General features: G+C 41.0%; 1 protein-coding gene across 1 annotated transcript in view; it reads right to left on the minus strand.

Annotated features, from left to right (window-relative positions):
* Positions 1-22,078, minus strand: part of SLC35F1 (solute carrier family 35 member F1) — a 282,097-nt gene that overhangs the window by 31,926 nt on the left and 228,093 nt on the right. The window contains exons 4-5 of the mRNA XM_020802180.3: positions 3,253-3,412; positions 884-1,040 (exon numbers count right to left, since the gene is read on the minus strand). Of these exons, the coding sequence (XP_020657839.2) occupies positions 884-1,040; positions 3,253-3,412 (317 nt within the window). The remainder of the gene's footprint in view (positions 1-883; positions 1,041-3,252; positions 3,413-22,078) is intronic.

The raw sequence follows: 22,078 nt of genomic DNA on the forward strand, positions 1-22,078 counted from the left end.
GTGCAACATGTCTGCCTGTGGGCCACCAGAGGTTTTAAAGAGCACTGATTTGGAACACAACATAACTGAATTCCTTGAAGCTGAAATATTAACACTGACCAAAATATGAGAGTGGTGGTGGGAGAGAGAGAGAGAGAGAGAGAGATTGAGAGAGAGGGGGGGGCAGGCAGGCAGGCAGGCAAGCAAGCAAGCAGGCAGGTAATAATGAGCTGCAGCTGTGTAAAAGCTGTCTAGACTTGAGCTGCAAATATGTAGATAAGAAATAAGCCATGCTTGGCATCCTAATTTTGCTGAAAGCAAAATTAAACAATTTATCAGTAACAGAGAACCTGTTACTGTGGAAAATGTATGGAAGTCAATGTACATATTTTAGAATATGATTTGGTTAGCCATGATTTCTAAGAACCATGTTGTTATAAGATGTCTTAAATCTAGGAGTTGCCGAATGAAATCCTGGCTACCAGCCATGAAACTCGCTGAATTATCTTGGGCCAGTCATGATATCTTAATTTAGCCTGAGGGCTGCTGTGAGGATAAGGGTGAGGAATAATAGATATTGCTCTGAGGTCTTTGGAGGAAGAGTGAGGTGACAAAAGTAATGAATGAATACAACATCTCATTATGTCCTCATTTTTTATAGCAGGCTGTTGCAATGCTTTCAACAATTCCTTGACAGCTTCAAAGCTGGGGAAAATAATACCTCTTCTACCAATAGGTACTGAATTTTGGAATGCGAGCAAAGTAGGCCAGTCTTTGGGCCATTTATACTGTACTCTGTAATTTGAATGAAAACATACATGGTGAGGAGGTTTGTAATGAAAAGGTGAAGGAAGAAAATGGCAATAGGAGCAGGTGGCTGCCATTTGTTTTTTGCTTTACTTACAGCTGAATCCCACTGAAGAAGGAACCAAAGAGTCCAATCATGCCAAGGAACTCCACGCGACTCAGGTTCCGTACGATGTACTCCTCGCAGACATTGGAGATGCCATAAAGAGTGGCCCCTCCTAACACTAGAAGATCCCCTATAAGTTTATTTTCTCCTAGGAGTAAAATAAAATTAAATATTAACAACACATCATAATTTGCTGCCTGAAGCTCTGCTTCATTCATTCAGAAATGCATTGATTACATTTATACTATAAAGTTGTAAGTTCTGCATTTGTTGACTTCCTTCTGAAGGCATGTTTGCACAGGTATGCTCGCTGCAACAATGGGGAAGATACTTCACAAGAAACATAAGAAAAGAGAAAGTTTTCACACTGATGGAAAAACAATGGTTGGGATTCTAAAATGCAAAGATGGAAGCTTCACAGAAAGGAAGCTTCCATTTCCATCTTCAACCCAAAACAAAACAAAAGCAAAGCAAAGCAAAGCAAAACCTGTCTAGAGACTCCTCCTCCCCAAATATTGTGGGATGAGGTATGATAGCTCCTGGAAAAGAAAAGATTTGTCCACAATAGAGTGGTCAATCCATAGAGTGGTCAATATGACCAGATAGGCGGGATAAATGGAATAAATAAATAAATAAATAAATAAATAAATAAATAAATAAATAAATAAATAAATAAATAAATAAATAAATAAATAAATAAATAAATAAATAAATAAATAAATCAGCTTTAATATAAATAGCTTTATAATTATAACAAATTTCTTATATCTCTTTTATTCTGTACGTAAATTTGCATGTGTGAACACACACACACGCCAACATATCTAAAGAAATGAGTATTGATCCACAAAAGCTTAAGCCATGATAAATTTGTTAGTCTTTAAAATGCTAAAAGACTGTTAACAGTTTTGCTGCAAGCAGTGAATATTGCTAAGTCTCTAGAAACTGATATACTGGTGGCGCTGCGGGTTAAACTGCAGAAGCCTCCGTGCTGCAAGGTGGGAAGACAAGCAGTTGTAAGATTGAATCCACACGACAGAGTGAGCTCTCAATGCTTGTTCCAGCTCCTGCCAACCTAGCAGTTTGAAAGCATGTAAATGCAAGTAGATAAACAGGTACCACCACGGTGGGAAGGTAACGGCATTCCATGTCTAGTAACACTGGCCACATGACCACGGAAACTGTCTACGGACAAATGCCTGCTCTATCGCTTGGAAACGGGGATGAGCACTGCGCCCTAGAGTCAGAAACGACTGGACTAAATATCAAGGGGAACCTTTTATACTCCATTTAGAAGCTCAAGAAAGTCTCGCTGAAGTACAGTTTCTCCTGTAATCAGTCTGTGCCTCTCTGAGCTCTTTAAAAAATAAATAATAATAATTTTAAAAAGTGAAGGGAGGCTAATCAGAAGCTGAAACGACTAAACTGAATGTCCTGTATTTTGGAAGACAAGATTCACTGGAAAAGACAATAATGGTAGGAGAAGGTGACGGTACAGGGTAAAGAAGATGACCAAACATGAGACAGATTGTCTTGATAAAGGCATCTGCAGCTCTGAGTCTGCAAGAACTAGGCAGAACTGTTAATTATAGGACCTTCTGCATGTTATTAATTCATGCAGTCACCATAAGATGGTGGAAACCTGATAGCAAATAACAATACCTCCCTTTTGGCCATTTTATAGAGCTGGAAGTTTGGTTTATTCCCCCAAAGGGCAGGGCAAACACAACCCAAACCAGCACAATGGGGACTGCGCATGCTTAGAGGATATAGAATGCTAACTGTTGGGGAGGGTGGTGGAATTAAATAGAGTATCTGGAATGCTGAACCACAGAATGCTACACCACTTGGCCCATTTGTTCAAACATCTATCAGGTAGGCACTTGTCATTCAAAAAACATCAATTAAAAATGGGCATAGTTTTGTATTATATCCCCTTTATAACTAGGGTAGCCCCTGGAGCCTTACTTCCACTTAAAAAAGGGGGGAGACATGCTCCTGGAAGCCCTATAAAAGCATAATTTGGCCTATAATCACTCCATGATTCCCTATACCCATTAAAATAATTTTAAAAAATAAGGAAGGGCAGAAATTGGCATCGGACCCATTCTAAGTTCATCAGGAGGTACCTGTGCAACCCACGCTGGTTTGTGGGGGGACATAATTGGTTCCAGAGCCTCCAAAGTTGCCCACCCCAAATCAGTAATTCCCTTTCCAAATCAGTTCTGCAGAAACAAGGGATTCCCTTCTTTTTTTCAAGCCTCTCTGTTTCTTTTAGGTGATGAGCACCTTACCCATCTCTGGGGCATAACTAGACAGATTTACTCTTCAATTAAAAAGAAAGAAAAAAAGACACACACCTCCTCCTTGCTGTCTTCCAACAAGGACATCAGCTCCTGCCATGCAGCCCATGCCCAGAATGCAGACCACAATGCCAATGAAGTGCACTGCCTTGTACCGCACCAGGAGGAAAAACCAGGACAGCAATATCACAACCGGAATCACAAAACAATCTAGGAGCTGCAAGAAAAAGAAGAAGAACAACAACTTTCAAGACAAGAACCAAGGTATATATTATTCTGAATACAGGCTGCTCATCAAAGCCCCTAAGTCATCGGAGCAGATGATAAGTTGACAGAAATACAACCTTTTAGAAAGACTAAGAGGAAAAAGCTTCCAAGTCTCTTCCTAACCCCTGCAGACATTCAGGGCTTAACATCACTGGTGCTAGAAATGCTTTTAAACCTAGAAGTCAGTTCACCCTTATCAATGGGATCAGTGAATTATGTTTCTTATTAATAGCAACATTCCATTTGTATTATTCCTACTAAGAAGATTTGGCCACTTCAATAGCAGAAGAACTATCAGTTAGATAAGCAAATAAATGGTAACACCCACTAAGGCCATCCTCCTCCATTGAGACCTCAGGGACTGAAGTGGGAAAGAGTTATGCATGTGCCCACCACTGTGGCACCAGGACAAAGGTTGTTTAAAACTCACCAGCAACCTTTTACTGCAACAGCCGTGCTCCACAAGGACACCGCAGGCACATGCAGCTGGCTTTGTTATGTACCCTGAGGTGGCTGCTCTTGTGGATCAACACGAGTGAAGAGATGCAACAGTTCCAGTGGCAGCATCTGGTAGGCAGTGCTAGCGGTGAAAGTGGCCAGTCACAGGAGTAGCAACAATGGTGGTTGGGCTATGCTAGGTGTACACTCAGTCCAGCACTATATCTTTTGGCTCATTTTGTCTCACGGCAGGCCTGCCCCAGAACAAAAAGAACTAAGAACAAAATCCTAACTAGCCAAATGGCCCACGGCTACCTGGATGGACAAGAGGCCAGACAAAGCTATCTTCAATCTAAACCTCTCTTAGCCAATGGATGATGGGAATTACTTTGGGCCAGGATGGTCCTAACCTATGTTTGCAACAATATAGTGGCTGTGGCCTGGGTAATCATCCAAATTTGGATATGGTGTAACTTGGCTCTTCCCTCCTTTCTGCCCCTTCTTGACCCCTTTTCAGGGCTCTTCTTCCAGATGATTTTAGCTGGCAGACTATTTCAGTGGCAGATCATTATTCTGGCACATTTCTGACAGTTGTGCCAGCACAACAGATGTCTGCTGATACATCTTTGATTTAGGACTTCACTGTAATAAAACAGCAAATGGGACATTAGCACAATAGAAACCATCTTCACCTCATTCACCCTGTGTTCAGTTTCCTTGTCAGCCATTAAAAAATGAACATTGCTCACCCAGCCTGGAACAAAGAGTTGGATAAAATTAGGGGCACAACTTCATTAAACTATTTAAACTTTTAATTCCTCTTTCACAGGGGGGGCCTACCGTAGTGCAAATTCATCTGACTCCAGTGTACCACTTTAACCAGATCAGGCCACCAAGGGTGAGTTCCTATTGCCAAAGCACACTGACCTCTGTCCAGCGTGTCTTCATCCATCCAAAACCCAGGAATCCCCCCACTGGTTCAATCGCTGAGCCTCGAGACCCTAGGTGCACTGCCGCCTGGAAGATTCCCTTAACCCATCCCCCTTTCATATAACTCCTTTCCCACCAATCAGGGAGATGGGTTAAATGTCACCTTCCTCAGGTGTCCCAATGGAACTCACCCACACTCCTTGCTTTTGCACTACCCACCGTTGCAACCTATTCAACATGTCCATCTGTCTCGACTTACGAACTTAATCCGTATTGGAAGGCAGTTCGTAGGTCGAAAAGTTCGCAGGTCGAATCTGTATTTCCCATAGGAATGCTTTGAAAACCATTTAATCCGTATCTACTCTTTTCCGTCCATAGAAATTAATGGGAAGCTGCTATTCTGTCTTCTGCCACTAGAGGGGGATATTTTTTCTTTTTTTTTCCTTAGGTCAAGAAAAGTTCAGGAAAGGAGGGGGAGAGGCAGGGAACAATTTTAAAAGCACTTTTGAAATTTTTTTTTTTCAACGAAGCCAATTTTAAAACATGTTTTAAAACATGTTGTGTTGATTTTTTTCAGCACAAAGACACACAGGCAGGCTTTTTAGGTGCTGAGCAAGCCTCCCCAAGCCTCTTCAGAGCCAGCTGATCAGCTGATAGGTGGGGAGAGGAGGGGGCAGGAGCAGAGAAAAGCACAAAATGACTGCCAGGCTCCCTTCTGGGTGTCGGCTTTTATCTGTTTGCTGCTCTTTTTCCTGCAGTTCGGGGGCTATCAAGGCCTGGTAAGTGACTTTCTTTTATTTATTTTTAAGTTTCTGACCTTTTTCCCCCTCCAGAAGCCTCTAAGGGGAGAGAGGGGGGCACTTTTTTCCTGTTCGTAACTCGAGGGAAGTTCGTATGTTGAGTATGTAATTTCCCTATCGGGCGGGTTCGTAAGTTGAATTGTTCGTAAGTAGGGCCGTTCGTAAGTCGAGACCCCACTGTACCTAATTGTACCAAGAAGTAAGAATGGGATGGGTGAAAACACACAAGCTTCCTATTCTGTGCCATTTGTGGAAGCAAATCAAAAATTCCCATCTGGCCCGAAGCGACCAGCTACTCTCATTCTTAGTTCCCAATGGTGGGTGGGTGAGCCACACTGCCAATGCCACAAAAGAGGCCAAGCTAGGGGGAGCCAGCCTGATAAAAGGTTCTTCACCCGGACTTTCCCTCCCCTCAGCCTCCACGTCACAAGCCTGCGCTCGGCAGTTCTGAGCAGGCAGGCAAATCACTACTGTGGCGGCAGCTCTGTGGCACATGGAGCGTCCAAAATGTCTAGTTATCTATTTCACAGTTTAGGAATGAGAAGGTAAGAGTTTTTGTGCAGGGTCCTGGTCACCTGCTCAAATAAGTTTTCTTGTCAGCCATTTTTTTCGTGAAAACAATCCTTATTACTGCTGAAAGTTCAGATGAACCCCTAAAGAGAAACTTCACCTGGATGATAGCTAATGACATAAACACAGAGCAAATTTAATAAATAAAAATAAATAGTGTGGGCAGGATATAAGTAACTAAGTAAGTAAGTAAGTAAGTAAGTAAGTAAGTAAGTAAATAAATAAATAAATAAATAAATAAATAAATAAATAAATAAATAAATAAATAAATAAATGTCCACTTCAGCCCTGTAGTGTGCAGTTTCAAGATCAATGTGGATATTCTGTTGGAAAAGGGATTAGCTGTCCTTAAAATACAAGATCAGAGTACCTCTTTACCTAAGTAGATTGCCCTGACATTGTGTAGGGTATAAACAAATATGCTTTCATTTGCTTTGGCTGTTAAGCTGGCTGTTGGCAAGCTCTTTATCAGATAATATTTTAGAGAAGAAGAAATTAGGATTCACTGCTACCTTTGCTTTTTGGTGCTGAGGATTCTCCCACATGGTTGAGTCAACAGAAAAGATAAGAAGGAAAAGTGAATGCAGAGATAGGAGAAAAGGAGAGGCTCAAAATTCCTAAGGGCGGTGGCACTGTGAAGACAGGGATCACAAAATGTAAGTGCCAGGACCTTTTCATCAGTGGAGAGCAACAACTAACCCCACCCATTGCTTCCCTCTTCCCTCTGGCACTGTCTGTAATATTGCCCATATTAGGATGGAGGGTGAAATGAGTTTTCCCAGCAACAACACATTGTTTTGTGTTACCCTTGTCAACAGGCAAACATTTTGATGTTGTTGGGTGAGCAGCTAAGGCCCATTAGTTTTATGAACAACTGCCTTCCAAGGAGATAAACACTGCTGGAACTCAAGTAACATGACTGCTTGCATTAACAAACCTCAGAATGTACAAAACCCATTGATCAAGTCCGCTGAAAGGAAGTGTTCTTGACTTCAACCCAAACTAGAATTATTTAAAAAGGCAAACATTTCAAATTCCTGCTAGTAGATCACAAGATCTGTACTAGTAGTAAAAGGAGAACAATTAGAAGTAGCACCCAGAGATACCATAAGCTAGAATTCTGAGAAATGTGGTATAAAAAACTAACTTTACCATACTCTTAATGGAAAGCTCAAAACCATACCTTTGCTTCATGGGGACAAGATGAAAAAGAAGTTTTTGTACCTTGAATAGCTATATGGAGGAGAAAATTTCAGCAAGTGTAGCTTTCATTAAAACCTGCTAAAATTTTATCTTCTAATCTACTAATAATAATTGTATGAAAACCTACTGAAATGTCCTCTTTTAAGTAACTGGGTAATTCAGCTGTGGAGCCAGAGGTTGGGAGTTTGATTCCCCACTGTGCATCCTAGGAGAAAAGCCAGCCTGTGTGGCCTTGGGAAAGCTGCATAATCCCAGGCTGGTCCCAAAAAAGGGAATGGTAAATCATCTCTGAGTACAGGGGTGCCTCGCCAGACAGCTACCCCTCATGACAGTTTTTTCGATAGACATTGACTTTTTGCAATCGCTATAGCGATTCGCAAAACAGTGACTTCTTGGGGGAATTTCGCTGGACAATGTTTGGTCCCTGCTTCAGAAACTGATTTTCACTAGATGACAATTTTTTTTGTGCTTAAGTCCCTGTGAGTATTTTTTTATTACTGTAATTAATAACATAAACAAACATACAAAACAAACACAGAACACATAATCGGGGAGAATATTTTCCATATATCCATCTAACATATAATACTGACTGCATAAACCATATCGCCCTACTTAACATCTTTAGGCCATATCCATTTGATATATAATTCTGACTACATAAACCCCAAGGATTAACATACATAAATTGTCAATATATAAACTTAAACCTGTATTGATCTTATATTCAAGCCACTCTTAATTGCATAGACCAACTATAGTTCATGAGTTACTTAATATCTTCATGTTTCTAACTTGTCATCAATACCTTCTAAACAATTGTGATCAGAATATGTAATCTAATTTAAGCATTACCTGTACTTATCAACCATTTAAGACATTCTGCAAGTAACTTTCCTATTTTTGTTATATTTCTTTGCTCCATGTATGAACCAGGGATATAAAGTCTCTATAGATTCTTTCACCTGCATACCCCTCTATCCAATACTTATCATCAACAATTCTAATTTCATCATAAAGGTAGCTTAAATCAGTGGTTCTTAACCTTTGTTACTCAGATGTTTTTGGACTGCAACTCCCAGAAGCCTTCACCATCAGCTGTTCTGGGTGGGGTTTCTGGGAGTTGCAGTTCAAAAACACCTGAGTAACAAAGGTTAAGAACCACTGGCTTAGATGACGATTTTGACAGCTCCCTCCGCGCTCGCAAAACAGGTGTTTTTGGGACCTAAGCTTCACAAGATACCGATTTAAACAGCTGATCAGCAGTTCACAAAGTGGCTTTCCCATGGCCGATCTTTGCTAGACAATGATGATTCTTCCCCATTGGAACGCATTAAACAGGTTTTAGTGCATTCCAATGGCGAAATGCTTTTCGCTAAACAATGATTTCACCAAACAGCAATTTCAATGGAATGGATTATCATTGTCCAGCGAGGCACCACTGTATTCCCTACCAGGAAAACCCAGAAAAGGATCACTATAAAGTCAGAATTGACTTGACATGATTAGTATTATTAGTATTATTAAGCAATTATTAAAGCAACTAATAATAAAGTAATAGAGCAACTAATATTTCATATGTATTCGTGAAGGCTTTCACGGCCGGGATCGACTGGTTGTCCTCTGAAGATGCCGGCCACAGAGACTGGCAAAACGTTAGGAAGAACAACCTTCAGAACACGGCCAAAGACCCCAAAAACCCACAATAAGTAATATTTCATAATTTGGCCATCTTTATGCTTCCTGTCTGCCATTGCTTGGTTTTTCTTTGATTTTTTTTAGTTGACTGTTACCTTATTTATTTATATGTGGCATTATTTCCTAGTACATTATTTAAGATTTATTTTATGTTATGTTACTTTTGATGTAAATTGTCCAGAGTAGTGCCTTGTACTAATCAGGCAGTATACAAGTTTAATAAATTAATAATAAATAAATAACTCTTGTCCCCCTTTTTATCTAGTCATGCTGCTTTGCTTGGTTAGCCAGAAGTAAACAAGAATGCTTATCTGCAAGATGTTCAGCTCAAGATATACAGAGGACTCCACCTAGTTTCTGTGGGAAAGAGAGACAAAATTTGCTCCCTTTTCTTCCCCTTGTAAGCTAAGCTACCAGTAGCAGTCTCTGGCTTAGCAAAAAGTATGCAGGGAACCACCACAGAGTGAGTGGAAGTGATGTTCTGAAGTTTTTAAAAAATGGCATAGGATGTGCCAAAGTACTGAGGGTTCAAATAGTTTCCAGAAACACAGGAGGGAAGGAGAGAATTATTAATGAAGGTTCCCTGGACTGAAGGCAATGGCTGAATTTAAAATGAGAACTTTGTTCAAGAAGACTTCCCTAGGCCTCTCTGAGGAAAAAATAGCCCCAAGCACCCCTCACAGTGCAGCTCTTAAGATCAGAACATAAACAAAAGACACTGATAGAAGCGATGGGGAGGGGGAGCTACAATTATCTAGTCCAAATACTGCATACTGCATATCTTTTAAAATGGAAAATACCTACAACTTTTAAAGTTATAATATTTTATATGTATCAGAGTATGTTAGCTTTTAGGTTTTCTAGAATGGGCACTTTATGTTGAAAATTGTAGTTTTGGTTAGGAAGTGAGGCAATTCCACAGTTCAGAGAAATACCACAGGAGATATAAACAAAAGGAGAGTGCTACCGTGTTTTCCCGAAAATAAGACAGGGTCTTATATTAATTTTTGCTCCAAAAATGCAGTAGGGCTTATTTTCAGGAGATGTTTTTCCACGTACAACAATCTACATTTATTTAAATATAGTCATGTCATCTTCTGGTTGCAGCACACTGGTGGAGGGCGGGGTTTCACTTAACTAGGGCTTATTTTGGGGGGTAGGGCTTATATTATGAGCATCCTGAAAAATCACACTAGCACTTATTCTCAGATTAGGTCTTATTTTCGGGGAAACGGTATTATTGAAAGAACAACAATGTAGCATTGCATGTGAAGTGAGAACAAAGAAAAAATATTGATTTCATATAAGCTTCTACTACAATTTAGTTTTTTTTAAAGCGTTGTGGTGGCAGCATGTTGTGAGGATAAGTATGCTTTATATCCTGTGTCCGTTAACCAATTATTGACTTCAAACATGAAGATTTAACCCTTGGACTATTGAATTTTCATAATGATAGTTTTGCAAAATTGTAATTATCAGATTGAATTTAGTGTACAATAAGAAAAAGGGAGTGAGTGGCCATGGTAGGGAAAGCTAGCCTTTTTGGCAAGTGAACTGGAACCTCAGGACAAGGGACACTCTAATGCACAGCTATCTATAATATGGAGTCGCTTTTGACTATAGCCACCTTAACCAGGGATCCGGATGCCATGTCAACATAATCTCATCTCCAGAAATTTGAGGATTAAAACCTGAGACCAGCAGTTGGTGCATGTGATAAATCAGAAGTGGGCCTGGCAAATGTTGGGAGGTGGGGCAGAAATGCTTCCAGACAGAAGATGGTGGAAACTAACTCAAGATAACTTTTGGAGACAAACTGCCTCAAGTTAAGAAATCACCATAGACATTTCCAGGTGTATGCTGCTGAGTCGCACAATTCAATACACAATAGATGTCTATAGAGATTTCTTAACTTAAGTTAGTTTGCCTCCAAAAGTTATACCATTTGTTGCAAAGCTACGTAACTAGGCAAGAAATAAAAAATTTTAAACTGTGTAATAGCGAACTACTTTTTGGACTTTATATACCATAGGTTTGCAGAGGAATTAATTACTTTTTTAAAGTAATTCTTCAAGTTCTAGTTTTTCACAGACTGTAGGAGCCAATGTGTATCTAAAGAACATCAGGTGAGATGAAGGGTCATTGACATGAGAAACAACAATATTAGTGTACTTACCCATGTGATTACAGTAGGGCTACAGTATTTGCAGGGGATCGATTCCAATTCCCCCATGCCAATGAATGCCAGAAAGGGTGGTTATAGCAATCCTATATATAGTTTAGTCTCCGGTTCCCTCTAGTGGCCAGTTCTGCCAACACACCTTGTGTTTTTTAATTCACCTTCACTCCATAAGACGCACCTTTCCATAAGACGCACCAATTTTTTAGGAGAAGAAAACAGGAAAATATAATCTGTTTTCTTTGCTCCATAAGACGCACAGACTTTCCACCCCCCTGTTTTGTGGGAAAAAAGTGTGTCTTATGGTGCGAAAAATACGGTAATATTTTCAGACAGCAGATAAGAGAAACTGTGGGTACTGATCCTGTGGATACAGGAGTTCTATTGTACTTCTTTTGGCATTGTGAGGCACCATTTTCACATGAGAAACTAACTATCCTCCACATTTGAACAGAATATCGTCTAGAATATTGTAAGAATCAGGCCAAAGTAAGACATCTGTGCTTTTAATTGCACAAAGAAATTTAGCTGTGGAAATACTGGCAGGCTCTCCTGAGTCTCCGAAACATTTTAATAAAAATATTAAAAGATAAGTCACTAGAGTCTAACATTCAGATTTAAACAGAACATAAAAACATTCTTCCTGAAGAATCAAAAAAGAAAAAATGAATAATGAATTAACTTTTTTTCCTTTTATATTTTCGCTAGTAGATTTGGACACTGAATTCACTTTGGGCCCCATTATTTCCAGTGGGAGAATATTAAGAATTATCAGTAGGTCTAATCTACCCAACTGGCATATTTACCTTTGCTATTAAGGCACAGAAGTTATTACTACAAATACATATTGACCAAAATCCGCTTGCATAGTGGAGACAAATTGCCCCAAGTTAAGAAATCAGCATAGACATCCTTGTGTGGTTTGTCCTGCCATATCTATGCTGATTTCTTAACTTGAGGGAATTTGTTTACAAACGTTATGCTGTTTGTGCTATATCAGTGTAAAGAGGTAAGCATATGTGGACTATGATTTATCGAGAGGCCTTCCTCAGGCTCTTGTTTTATTGCAAGAAAACTGAATAGTTGTGATGAAATGTATGTTTTTCCATACACCAGCAGCAGCAGGGAAAAAAGATTTCTAGTGTAAAATAAAGTTTCACCAAAAGGTCCAAAATACCAGGCAGCCCTTTTTATTCTCTGAGATATTCAACTGCTAATACTATATAGTCTTTTATTTTTGTGAGCTGCCATGAGAATATTGAAATTAAAGAGTTATGTATAAAATGATTGATTGGATGAATGAATAAATTTTAAAAGGCTGTGGATAGGAACAGGGACATGTCCCAAAGGCAACCAAAAAGAGGACCTTAAGTACTAAAAAATGTAGCCTACATCACCAGATGCATGGGGCAGTATCCACATTTTCAAAAATATGTGCTGTTCTCATGGATTGGGAGCCGAATTGAAAACAGTGAGGTCAGAGGAAAATTATACAGAGAAAGGCCTGGCACTGTCAATTCTATTGACTATTTGCAAAACTTTTGCTAGCCACAGAATCATCTCACCACTAACAGTTTCTGCTTTTGCTCCTAGTAAATGTATCTACTACTTAGAAAACCAGAATACAGTAATAATAAGAGACAAAGAGGTACAAACTGCAGGCATTTACCAATTCCCTGTGGCTTTTGCTTTTATACAGATATTGCAAATATACTATTCGCTTTTAACAAATGTTGGTCTCAGGCTTGTACCCTAACTACAGTGTATGAACCACAGAAATCATTTGGCATAATCGAGCACAAACTGTTAAGCTTTTCTGAAGACTTCATTTTAACTGTTTCTTAACTGTGATGCATGTGTGCCTATAGAACATAGAATAAAAAAACAAATATAGGATAAACAAACCACTAAATATAAAGGTAGAATCCATAATCATGAAAGGTAGTGGGAATTATTCCCATTAACTGTCATCAGATGTGGCTTACACCCTATCTGTGTCAAACGAAAGGATGGTCAGCTTCTTCTTCTTCTTCTTCTTCTTTTCAATTAACCATAATAGAGAAAGAGAATGAGCAAATTACACTAAGCGCTTTCCACCTTATGTCACAGACTGTCCTGTCTAATACATTCTTTCTTCTTAACAGCTAGATTTAATTTTGTTAAAACAGGGTAGATATGATTGTTTTACATAGTGAAACAGCAGTTTTGTCTATTCATTAAGAAAGAGCTCGTTTAAAGTAATAGAGCTGCTATTGTATTGATTATGTCTGTGCATAATGCCTGCATAAAAAGCTGTTCTCCAGGCTTTGTGGCTGCTTTTCATCTTATTAATGATGTTCATATCCAGCCACATAATAGAGCCAAGCTGTTATATAGCCATTTAGCTGTCCAGTGCGTAGCTCATTTGCTGGGCCCTAACATTGTTACCCTTTGTCTGGTGACATTTTTTCTCTTTCTCTAGAGAGCAGCTGCTACCCAAGCATAAGACACAGTTTGGGTAGGGATTGCATCTGTAGCTTTTCTGCATGATGCTTCTCTTGCACAGAGGAGAGACCGCTTTCTCCTGGCCCTTCCATGAGGAGTTCAATGCTATCTGTACCTTCAGAATCCAGTTTGTGGGCAGTTTCAGGTTTTTCTCTTGGGAAAGGGGGAAGAAAGAAAAGTCGCCTAGGCTCCCTAAAGAAGTAGGACTAGCCTTAGAACCAACCACACATTTGTTCCTACTAAAACAAGTGTGGATGTCTAAAGTAATGGGGCCTTTTGGAACAAGTGCCAACAAGCACAGTTGAGGGAATAATCCATCCCATTCCCATGCCAAGGTTGGGGGAAGGCCAGGATACAAAATTGCCAGAAATTGATAGGACATCTGGAGCAGAAGACAGAACCACTAGCCTCTACTATGTCAACTGGCTAGTAGCACTTTGCATTACTATTAGTGTTTTGCATTGCATTGCAGCTCAATGGTTGTGACAGCAGTTTGAAGCATGGAAATACCAGGCTTGGGAAAGAGGTGATCTAGAAAGAATAGGTTTGTGTGAATAGGCTAATATGGTGTATTGGATACAGTTCTGGACTAGGGTCCAGGAGAGGAAGGCTCAACTCCTCCTTTGTGCATGATGTTCACTGCGTAAACTCGGGCCCAGTCACTCTCTCTCAGGCTGATCTATCTCACTAGGTTCTTAAGAGCATAAAGTGGTGGGGAGGAGAGTCATGTATACCACCTTGAGCAGTGGTTGCCAACATTGGGTGCCCAACTGTTCTTGGACTACAGCTCTCAGAAATTCTGGCCGGCACAGCTAGTGGTGAAAGCTTCTGAAAGTTTTAGTCCAAGAACATCTGGGGACCCAACGTCAGGAAGCACTGACCTAGAGCTTCAAGGTGAAATACAAATTTATCACATAAATGTAGTCTTTTCTACTGGTGGGAGAGAGAAGATGAAAGGGCATGGACAGCCCAAGACATTTTGTTGCTTAATAAGCCAGTGGTCTTTCTCATCCCATAAAAAGAAGCTGACAATACTAACAGTTGACTCTGACGTCAACACTAGTAATAGGACCGTATCCTCTACTGCACTGGAGGCTCAAAACCTAGCTTAGAGGGTGCAGAGCAGGCTACACAGGACACAAGCATTTGTCCTCTAGCATCTCACTTCTGCGCTCTGATTCATTTTGGTTCTGGGGAGAGAGAGAAAAGGAAATACTACAATAAGACCTGCATTGCTGTCCTCTTTCTCCCAGCCTATCTCTAGTATGTTCACAAATAGTGTTATTGTCTATAATGTCACCTTCTTCCACACCACAAGGAGTCAGTGTTGACAGCAGGTTAAAATAGCTGGCAGCGCCACTTTCTTGTCAGTCAAGGTGGCAACTATCCACCCTCTCATCCTTTAGACTCAGCAATAGCTACATAAACTTGTTCGGGCTTGCTGACTGGAATTATGAAACGTATATCCTTGATCGAGCATCATCAGGTTATTCTAAACATGGTGAGCCAACTTGTGACTCTCCAGATGCTGTTGGACTGCAACTTGCACCATGCCTCATTAATTGCTGCGGCTCAGGAGGCTGAAGCCCAGCAACACATAGAAGACCATCGCTGTTCTGTACCCTCTACAATTTCACAGTGGTTCTCCCATTCAGACTGCCATTCTCCAGATGTAGAAGGGGATGGCAGTAGGGACAGAAAGTGTGAGCAGGAATGTTTCCATCCTCTTGTGGTGCCTGTACATGAGATCTAATGCCTAAATAGGGTTACAGTAAATACAGGAAGGAAAAACAATAAAAGGGGCACATAAGATGCACAGAAAGAACTCACTCGCCATAAACACACTTTGCCAGCTCCTTCCCTGACCTACCAGGAAAACTTAATTTGCTACTGTCTAGCACCATGATTGTTGCTATCTCAAGAAGGACCATAGATGGAAACTTCCAACTCTACATTCCTGGGAGGTTTATATTCTGTTTAAGAAGGGAGAAGCCAAAGCTGTGGATCGCTGCATCTGAGCCTGGCCAGCAATGGGAAGCAATGAAGGAATGGGAAGCTAGATATGATGGTGTTCTTTTCCTAAACTGAGTTTCTGTTCAGTTCTGTGAAGTTTATAAACATTCCTGTTATCCTCATGAAGTTAGGAGACGAATGAATAACTATTTTATTTGAGATGCAAGTTTGGAAACATCAGTTTCGGAATGGTTCTCGAAAATGTGTGGTGTGTACATTGCATACAGCTGGATCCTTTGAAAAGAGAAAGCATTGAGATCAATATTATAGTGGTGGTTGGGAATTTGCTGATCTTTGGCAATATCAAAGCAAAATGCTGGTCAGAAAACTCCCACTGGGATTTAAGAAGAAACAGCTGAGCTGATTCTCTCTCATTGATTTTTCCTGCTCCAATTATGACCCTCTGTGGCCACATTTGGGCAGCTCATTAGCGCTGCCCCCAAGCATAGTCTGTGAAGATCTTCTCCTCCTTTCACAGCTGCCATTTGTCAGTGATTGGCTTGGAGGCGCAGTAGCAGCAGTTGCAAGAGGAATTAAGATTTAGTCCAGAGAGGGATTTATCACCCTCCTGCCTCACCTCTTCTAATTGGCAATTTCCCCTCTGGTCATGTCTAATGTGACAGATCTGGGAAATGCCTGCTCTCTGCATAACTCCAAGCACTTGCTACAAAACAAGTTCTCAGAATACCATCCTAGCTACCTGACCTCAGGTCTGAAATTACAGCTCCATAGGCCAAGAATATCCTAAATAGTGTTGCCATTTTTTTCTAACTGTAGAATGCAGGAACAATTTTATATACTAATCACAAATTCTATTTATTTTGCCCTTAAAAAGGCAAGGGTGCTTGCTTTTGCTTTGGCAGCCAACTTGATTGGTACACAAATTTCATCAAGAGATGTGCTCCTGCTTCCCATCTAAAAACCAATGATTGACAGGGCTGGTATGCTTTGCCTCCAAAGAGAGGGACACAGAGTGGCTGAAAAGAGGATAGGCAAAGACGTTTGGCCCAACTAGGCCCACTCTGTCAGATCTGACAGCAGGTGCTGGGGAGGAGCAGTAAGGCACTGGAGGACAGACATATACCATCTGCCCTGCATCTTCTAAATCATTTTGCTTTCTCCTGGGGCAGTAAAGTTTTCTGTCCCATTCTTGCTAGCATTGACAGCTGTGATATAATGATCCCCATGGCCAGCTTCTGGATGTGGAATGGCAAACGGGCCATTCTATCCTCTGTCTGAGAGAGAATATGCTGGGTGTGAAAGATCACATCCTTGTATCTGTGTTCTCAGTCATTACCTGTGACACAGGTGGGTAAGGTCTTGCTCTAGTGACCTGCTGGATGAGACTTCCAGTGAGGATGAGCTGGAATCCCTAAACCTGGCATGGGGACAAACTGCTGAATCCTGCCAACTCTGTTCTCTTGGGAACCCAGGAGAGAGAAACCCCAGGAAAAGGTGGCTTTGTGCCTGAGCTGGAGAAGGAGGACAGACTGCTGCTTAGTCTATAGGAACTCTGCAGAATAAATGCAGGAATCAGGCAAGAAGCCACCAGGTGAATCATTTGAGAAAAGAGAAAGACTTCTTGGGAGACTTGGCCTTCTTGAGAGTAGGGATTTTTCGTGAGCAAAGCTCTTTCTTCCAGAAAGACCAGCAGGCTGAATCCTTTCCTGTGGATCAAATGCCTCCAGCTGAACTCTAGGTGGCACTCCAGCCGTTCAACTATACAATATAAATTTTAGGCCGGGACTGGGCAATCTCAGTTTATGACAATGTTTGCTTCAGATGATACTTCTCCTTGCATCAGAACCTGCCTGTGTACATCTTGGTCTTTGTTGCTGATTCCTTGCTGTGTTTGCCAATCAACAGATATAACAGCAAGCAAACAATCAGACTGTTGTTAAGGTAGAATCAAAAATGTCACATCCATATACATTTTCATTAAGTTACATCCTTGTGGATCCATGTCTCCATACCTTGAAGGTATTGAGGTTACATGCGTTGTGTCCTTGCCCTGGTATCTCACAGAGCAATTTTAGTGCTGAACTGAATAGGAAACATACCAATGGCAAGTAGGTCTTTCTCAAGCAATACCTGTAATGGCTCTATTCACAAATCATGCTTGACAAATTTAAGTTCCTTTCCCATGGTGTTAGCCCACATCCTTGCAAGCTGCATGTGAATACTGCAGCTATATGAATGGCTTATCAGCTGATTTTTCCCAATTCAACTAGCAAGAACAGAGCTTTCAGTAAGATGGGCAAGAGCGATATGACTAGCCTTGCCCTGTGGTTACATCATTCACATACAAATGATATTTCTGTGGGACAAAGAATAGCCCTTGCCCTTTCTTGCTGGTGATGAATGACAAGAACACACCTTCCTCTCCATTCCAATGAGATTAACAACTGAACTTGACTTCAAAGGAGGTCCTAGGTTAGCGTCCTCTGCTGCACCTGAGGACAGCAGGCTTGCTTAGGGACCGCAGGCCAGGCCATGGTGGATCTAAAACTCTCTTCTCCAATACCCCATTGCTGTGCTCTACTTCCTAGTATTTGCTGAGTGAGGGAGTAACCTCACTCTGCCTAATGGCAGTGCCACTGCTGTGTGCGATCAAACCGTAGGCTGTCACAATATATAAGGGGACCAATAATAGGTGCATACCTCTGTCTTCCTGGCGCTCACTGGTATTATACAATTAGCACCATAATAAAAAACAAAAACAAAAATATAATATCAGTTCTGGATAGGGCCAGAATGTGAAAGTCTGATGTGGCATGTTAACGGCCACCATTAGCAAAAATGTGATGGACATAGAACAGATTGAAAGAAAACCCAAACTTATGCTAACATTTTCTTCCTGTGAGTAGCTTCATGGAGCATATACTGTAAATAAATAAATCATTAACTACCGAGCCTATCCAGAGGTGACTTCAAGCTATCACTTGGCATAAATAATTCCATACCTTTGCTCAGCAAAAGATGTCACTCAGAAATCAATCTAGGGACTAAGGGCCTGTCTAGACGGGAGAATTTGGAGCAATCTGGTTTGCACTTAAAAAGTTCTTATCTTCAGTGTGATTTCACTAGAGACATTTATTCTTCCATGAGAAGGGTCCACACAGGTCTTTGCAGTGCTAGTTTATTTGCAAGTAAGCTTTATACATAAAAAACCTAAGATCATGGCCACTGGTCCCATCACCTCCTGGCAAATAGAACGGGAAGATATGGAGGCAGTGACAGATTTTAATTTCTTCGGCTCCATGATCACTGCAGATGGTGACAGCAGCCACGAAATTAAAAGATGTCTGCTTCTTGAGAGGAAACGATGACAAACCTAGACAGCATCTTAAAAAGCAGAGACATCACCTTGCTGACAAAGGTCCACATAGTCAAAGCTATGGTTTTTCCAGGAGTGATGTATGGAAGTGAGAGCTGGACCATAAAGAAGGTTCCCCCTACCTTTCTCCTCAGCTGGGGCTCTGCTAAGACAATACTGTCTTCTGAGGGCACAGCCCATGACAGTGAGGAAGCAGTGGTGGTTCCACTGGCTGGTTCTAAAAGCTTGAGCAGGCAACTCAAAGATAGACGCTTTAGTTTTCAGAAGTGTTTGTGTGTTTGCGGGGAGGGGAGGAAAGTGGGAGCGAGGAAAGCGAATTCAGATGATTTTCCCAACTGTTCCTTTATTTACTTTCCACACATTTCCTCCCTGCAAGCAACCACTAAGCCAAAAATAATTGGGCTTGGTGGTAGTGAAAGAGAGAGAGAGAGAGATGTTGTCATCTCCTGATGAATTTGGGAGGTGGGGACCAACATAGCTCCCTTGTCCACCTTTTCTCATGGCCAACATTCAGCAGGACATGGTTCTTTCCTCCTCTTTGTTAAACAAATTAAGTGACACAGTAAAACAGGAATGGTTCTACTTAGCTTGGCACATGTAACATCACAAATATATCTTGTTTATCTAAAGCTGCACTCCATCAGTAGGAAAATGCAGTATTTTTTTTAAAAAATAAAGCATTAGAGTAAGTGAAAACAAAGGAGAAGGGTTTCCTGTCATCTATTAAGATAACACAACTTACCTAATACCTCACACCCACCTAATATATGAGGGTTCTCACCTCAGATAACACTGTCCACAACTCCTTTTGGGTGTGAACTAACCATCCACCTAGGCTACACAACGGGATAATTTGGAGTTCACCAAATGGTGCCAAAACAAAACAGAGGCCCTCATGCTGTGCCAGAAAAGAGCAGGACAGCTCTAAAAAGGGGTGCCAGGGAGTGCTCTAACCCTGAACATGTGTCAGTGCTGTATTCTGATTCAAATCAAACCAGAGCAAAATCAGTCCAAATAGTCAGCTATATACAGTACCTGTCTGGACCAGTCCTTAAGTTGCTGCTTATTATAAATGCCAGTGGCAGAATGTGGTTTATAATAGTATTTGATGCTGGAAGAAATGAAATCCCGGGGGGGGGGGGGAGGCAATGTATAATACATGAGATTTTAAATAGAAAATGCTATAATGTGAAATACAGCATGCTCAATGTAGTCTTCAGGCACTTTCTTAATGCAGTACTGAGAAGCTGAATGCCAAGTAAATATTTCAGGTGCCTGAAGACATATAATTGACAAATAAGTGAAAGGAATCTGGCACCAGAATACCTTCCATGTGTACTAGTTCAGGACTAGAAAAAGAATTTTATGTGCAACTGAGAAACAGGTGTTAATTACACCTGAAATTAGAGCTTGGAAAAGCTATACCATTGGCCATGCTTACTGTGGGCATTCAGGGTGCCGTAACCTTTCCAAACTCTGCTCAAGATACACCTCTTAAAGAATCCCTACAGTTTGTGTGGAAAATAATACCATACATGAACTCTCAAAAGCTGTAGGGCTTGTATACGCCGCTACGGGACACATCAAGCAGATTCTGTTTAAATTACATTGGCGACCAGTTGCTGCCTGGGCTCAATTCAAAGTGCTTGTTTTGACATATAAAGCCCTAAACGGCGTGGGCCCTGGATACCTGAAGGACCACCTCCTTCCATATGAACCTGCCCGGCAGTTAAGATCTAGCCAGGGGGCCCTTTTGAAAGAGCTGTCCCTCAAGGAGGTAAGAGCTTGTAGACAAAGGGCCTTTTCAGCAGCTGCCCCCAGACAATGGAATGCCCTCCCAATTGAGATTCGTCTGGCGCTGACGCTGATGACATTTTGGCGCCAGGTCAAAACCTTCCTGTTCCAGAAGGCTTTTAATTGAAATACTATCAACTGTGGGTCCTGATGGCAATTTTTAGAGTATATATTTTAATTATATTTTAATGGTTTTTTTACTGCATTTTAATTGTTGTAAGCCGCCCAGAGACCTTTGCATAGTGTCGGTGGCATATAAGTTAAATAAATAAGAAATAAGAAAGTTATGATATACTTTGCATTTAAAAAAACCCTAGGCATGGCATTCCAACTGTTCACCTCATAGTCAGAGAAGTCAACACTTCTCCAATGCTGCTGGATTACAGCTTCCATCATCTCTGACCCAGGCTAGCTAGACTGACCAGAGGTATACTTCAATAACACCTTGAGGGCTAAAAACTCCTCACCCCTGCTCCAACCAAATTGAAAGCAATACAGGCTTTTTCATCGAGAACTCTTGATGAATTCTACTTATCAGTTTTTCCAGTTCTCTCAAGAAATACCCTGGAGTCACTCCCATCTGTGTTCCTGCAGTAACTAATAGTTATTGCTTCCCTCCTGCTTCTGAATTCAAAACGAGCCCCACCTCTCTGTTCTGAGCCTTTCCCTCTCTGTGTTGTCTGTTGGAACCAGTTAATAGGTTGAGGCCTGTTGCTGAAAGCAGTCAGCCATGTTTTGTTAGTTCTCTCTTTGATCTGTTGAGAACGGTAAATAAAGAAAATGGTTTTTGTTCTTTGTATTTCAAATGTCTCAAAGTGAGTTATTGAGACTATAAGTGCCAGTTGATGAGGAAAAAAGGGGGTGGACTAATCTAGAGAACTTGAAGCTAATTCTATTCTGTGAATCCCTACACTTCTGCTGTGTAGCCAGAGGAATTTGAGCAAAAAAATTCCAATACTCTCCAACGTTTCCCAACTTTGGTTTCCCAGATGTTCTTGAACTGAAACTCCCAGAGGTCTTCACCACTAGCTGTGCTGGCCAGGATTTCTGGGAACTTTAGTCTAAAAAAATCTGGTTCAGAACCACTGATATAGACAATTGGACTGATGAGTTGTTCTGCACATTTCTGATTCCCTTGGGAAATCAGAAGGCACCTATTCCTCATTGTTA

Source organism: Pogona vitticeps, chromosome 1, assembly GCF_051106095.1.
Source record: "Pogona vitticeps strain Pit_001003342236 chromosome 1, PviZW2.1, whole genome shotgun sequence".
Lineage (NCBI taxonomy): Eukaryota > Metazoa > Chordata > Lepidosauria > Squamata > Agamidae > Pogona > Pogona vitticeps.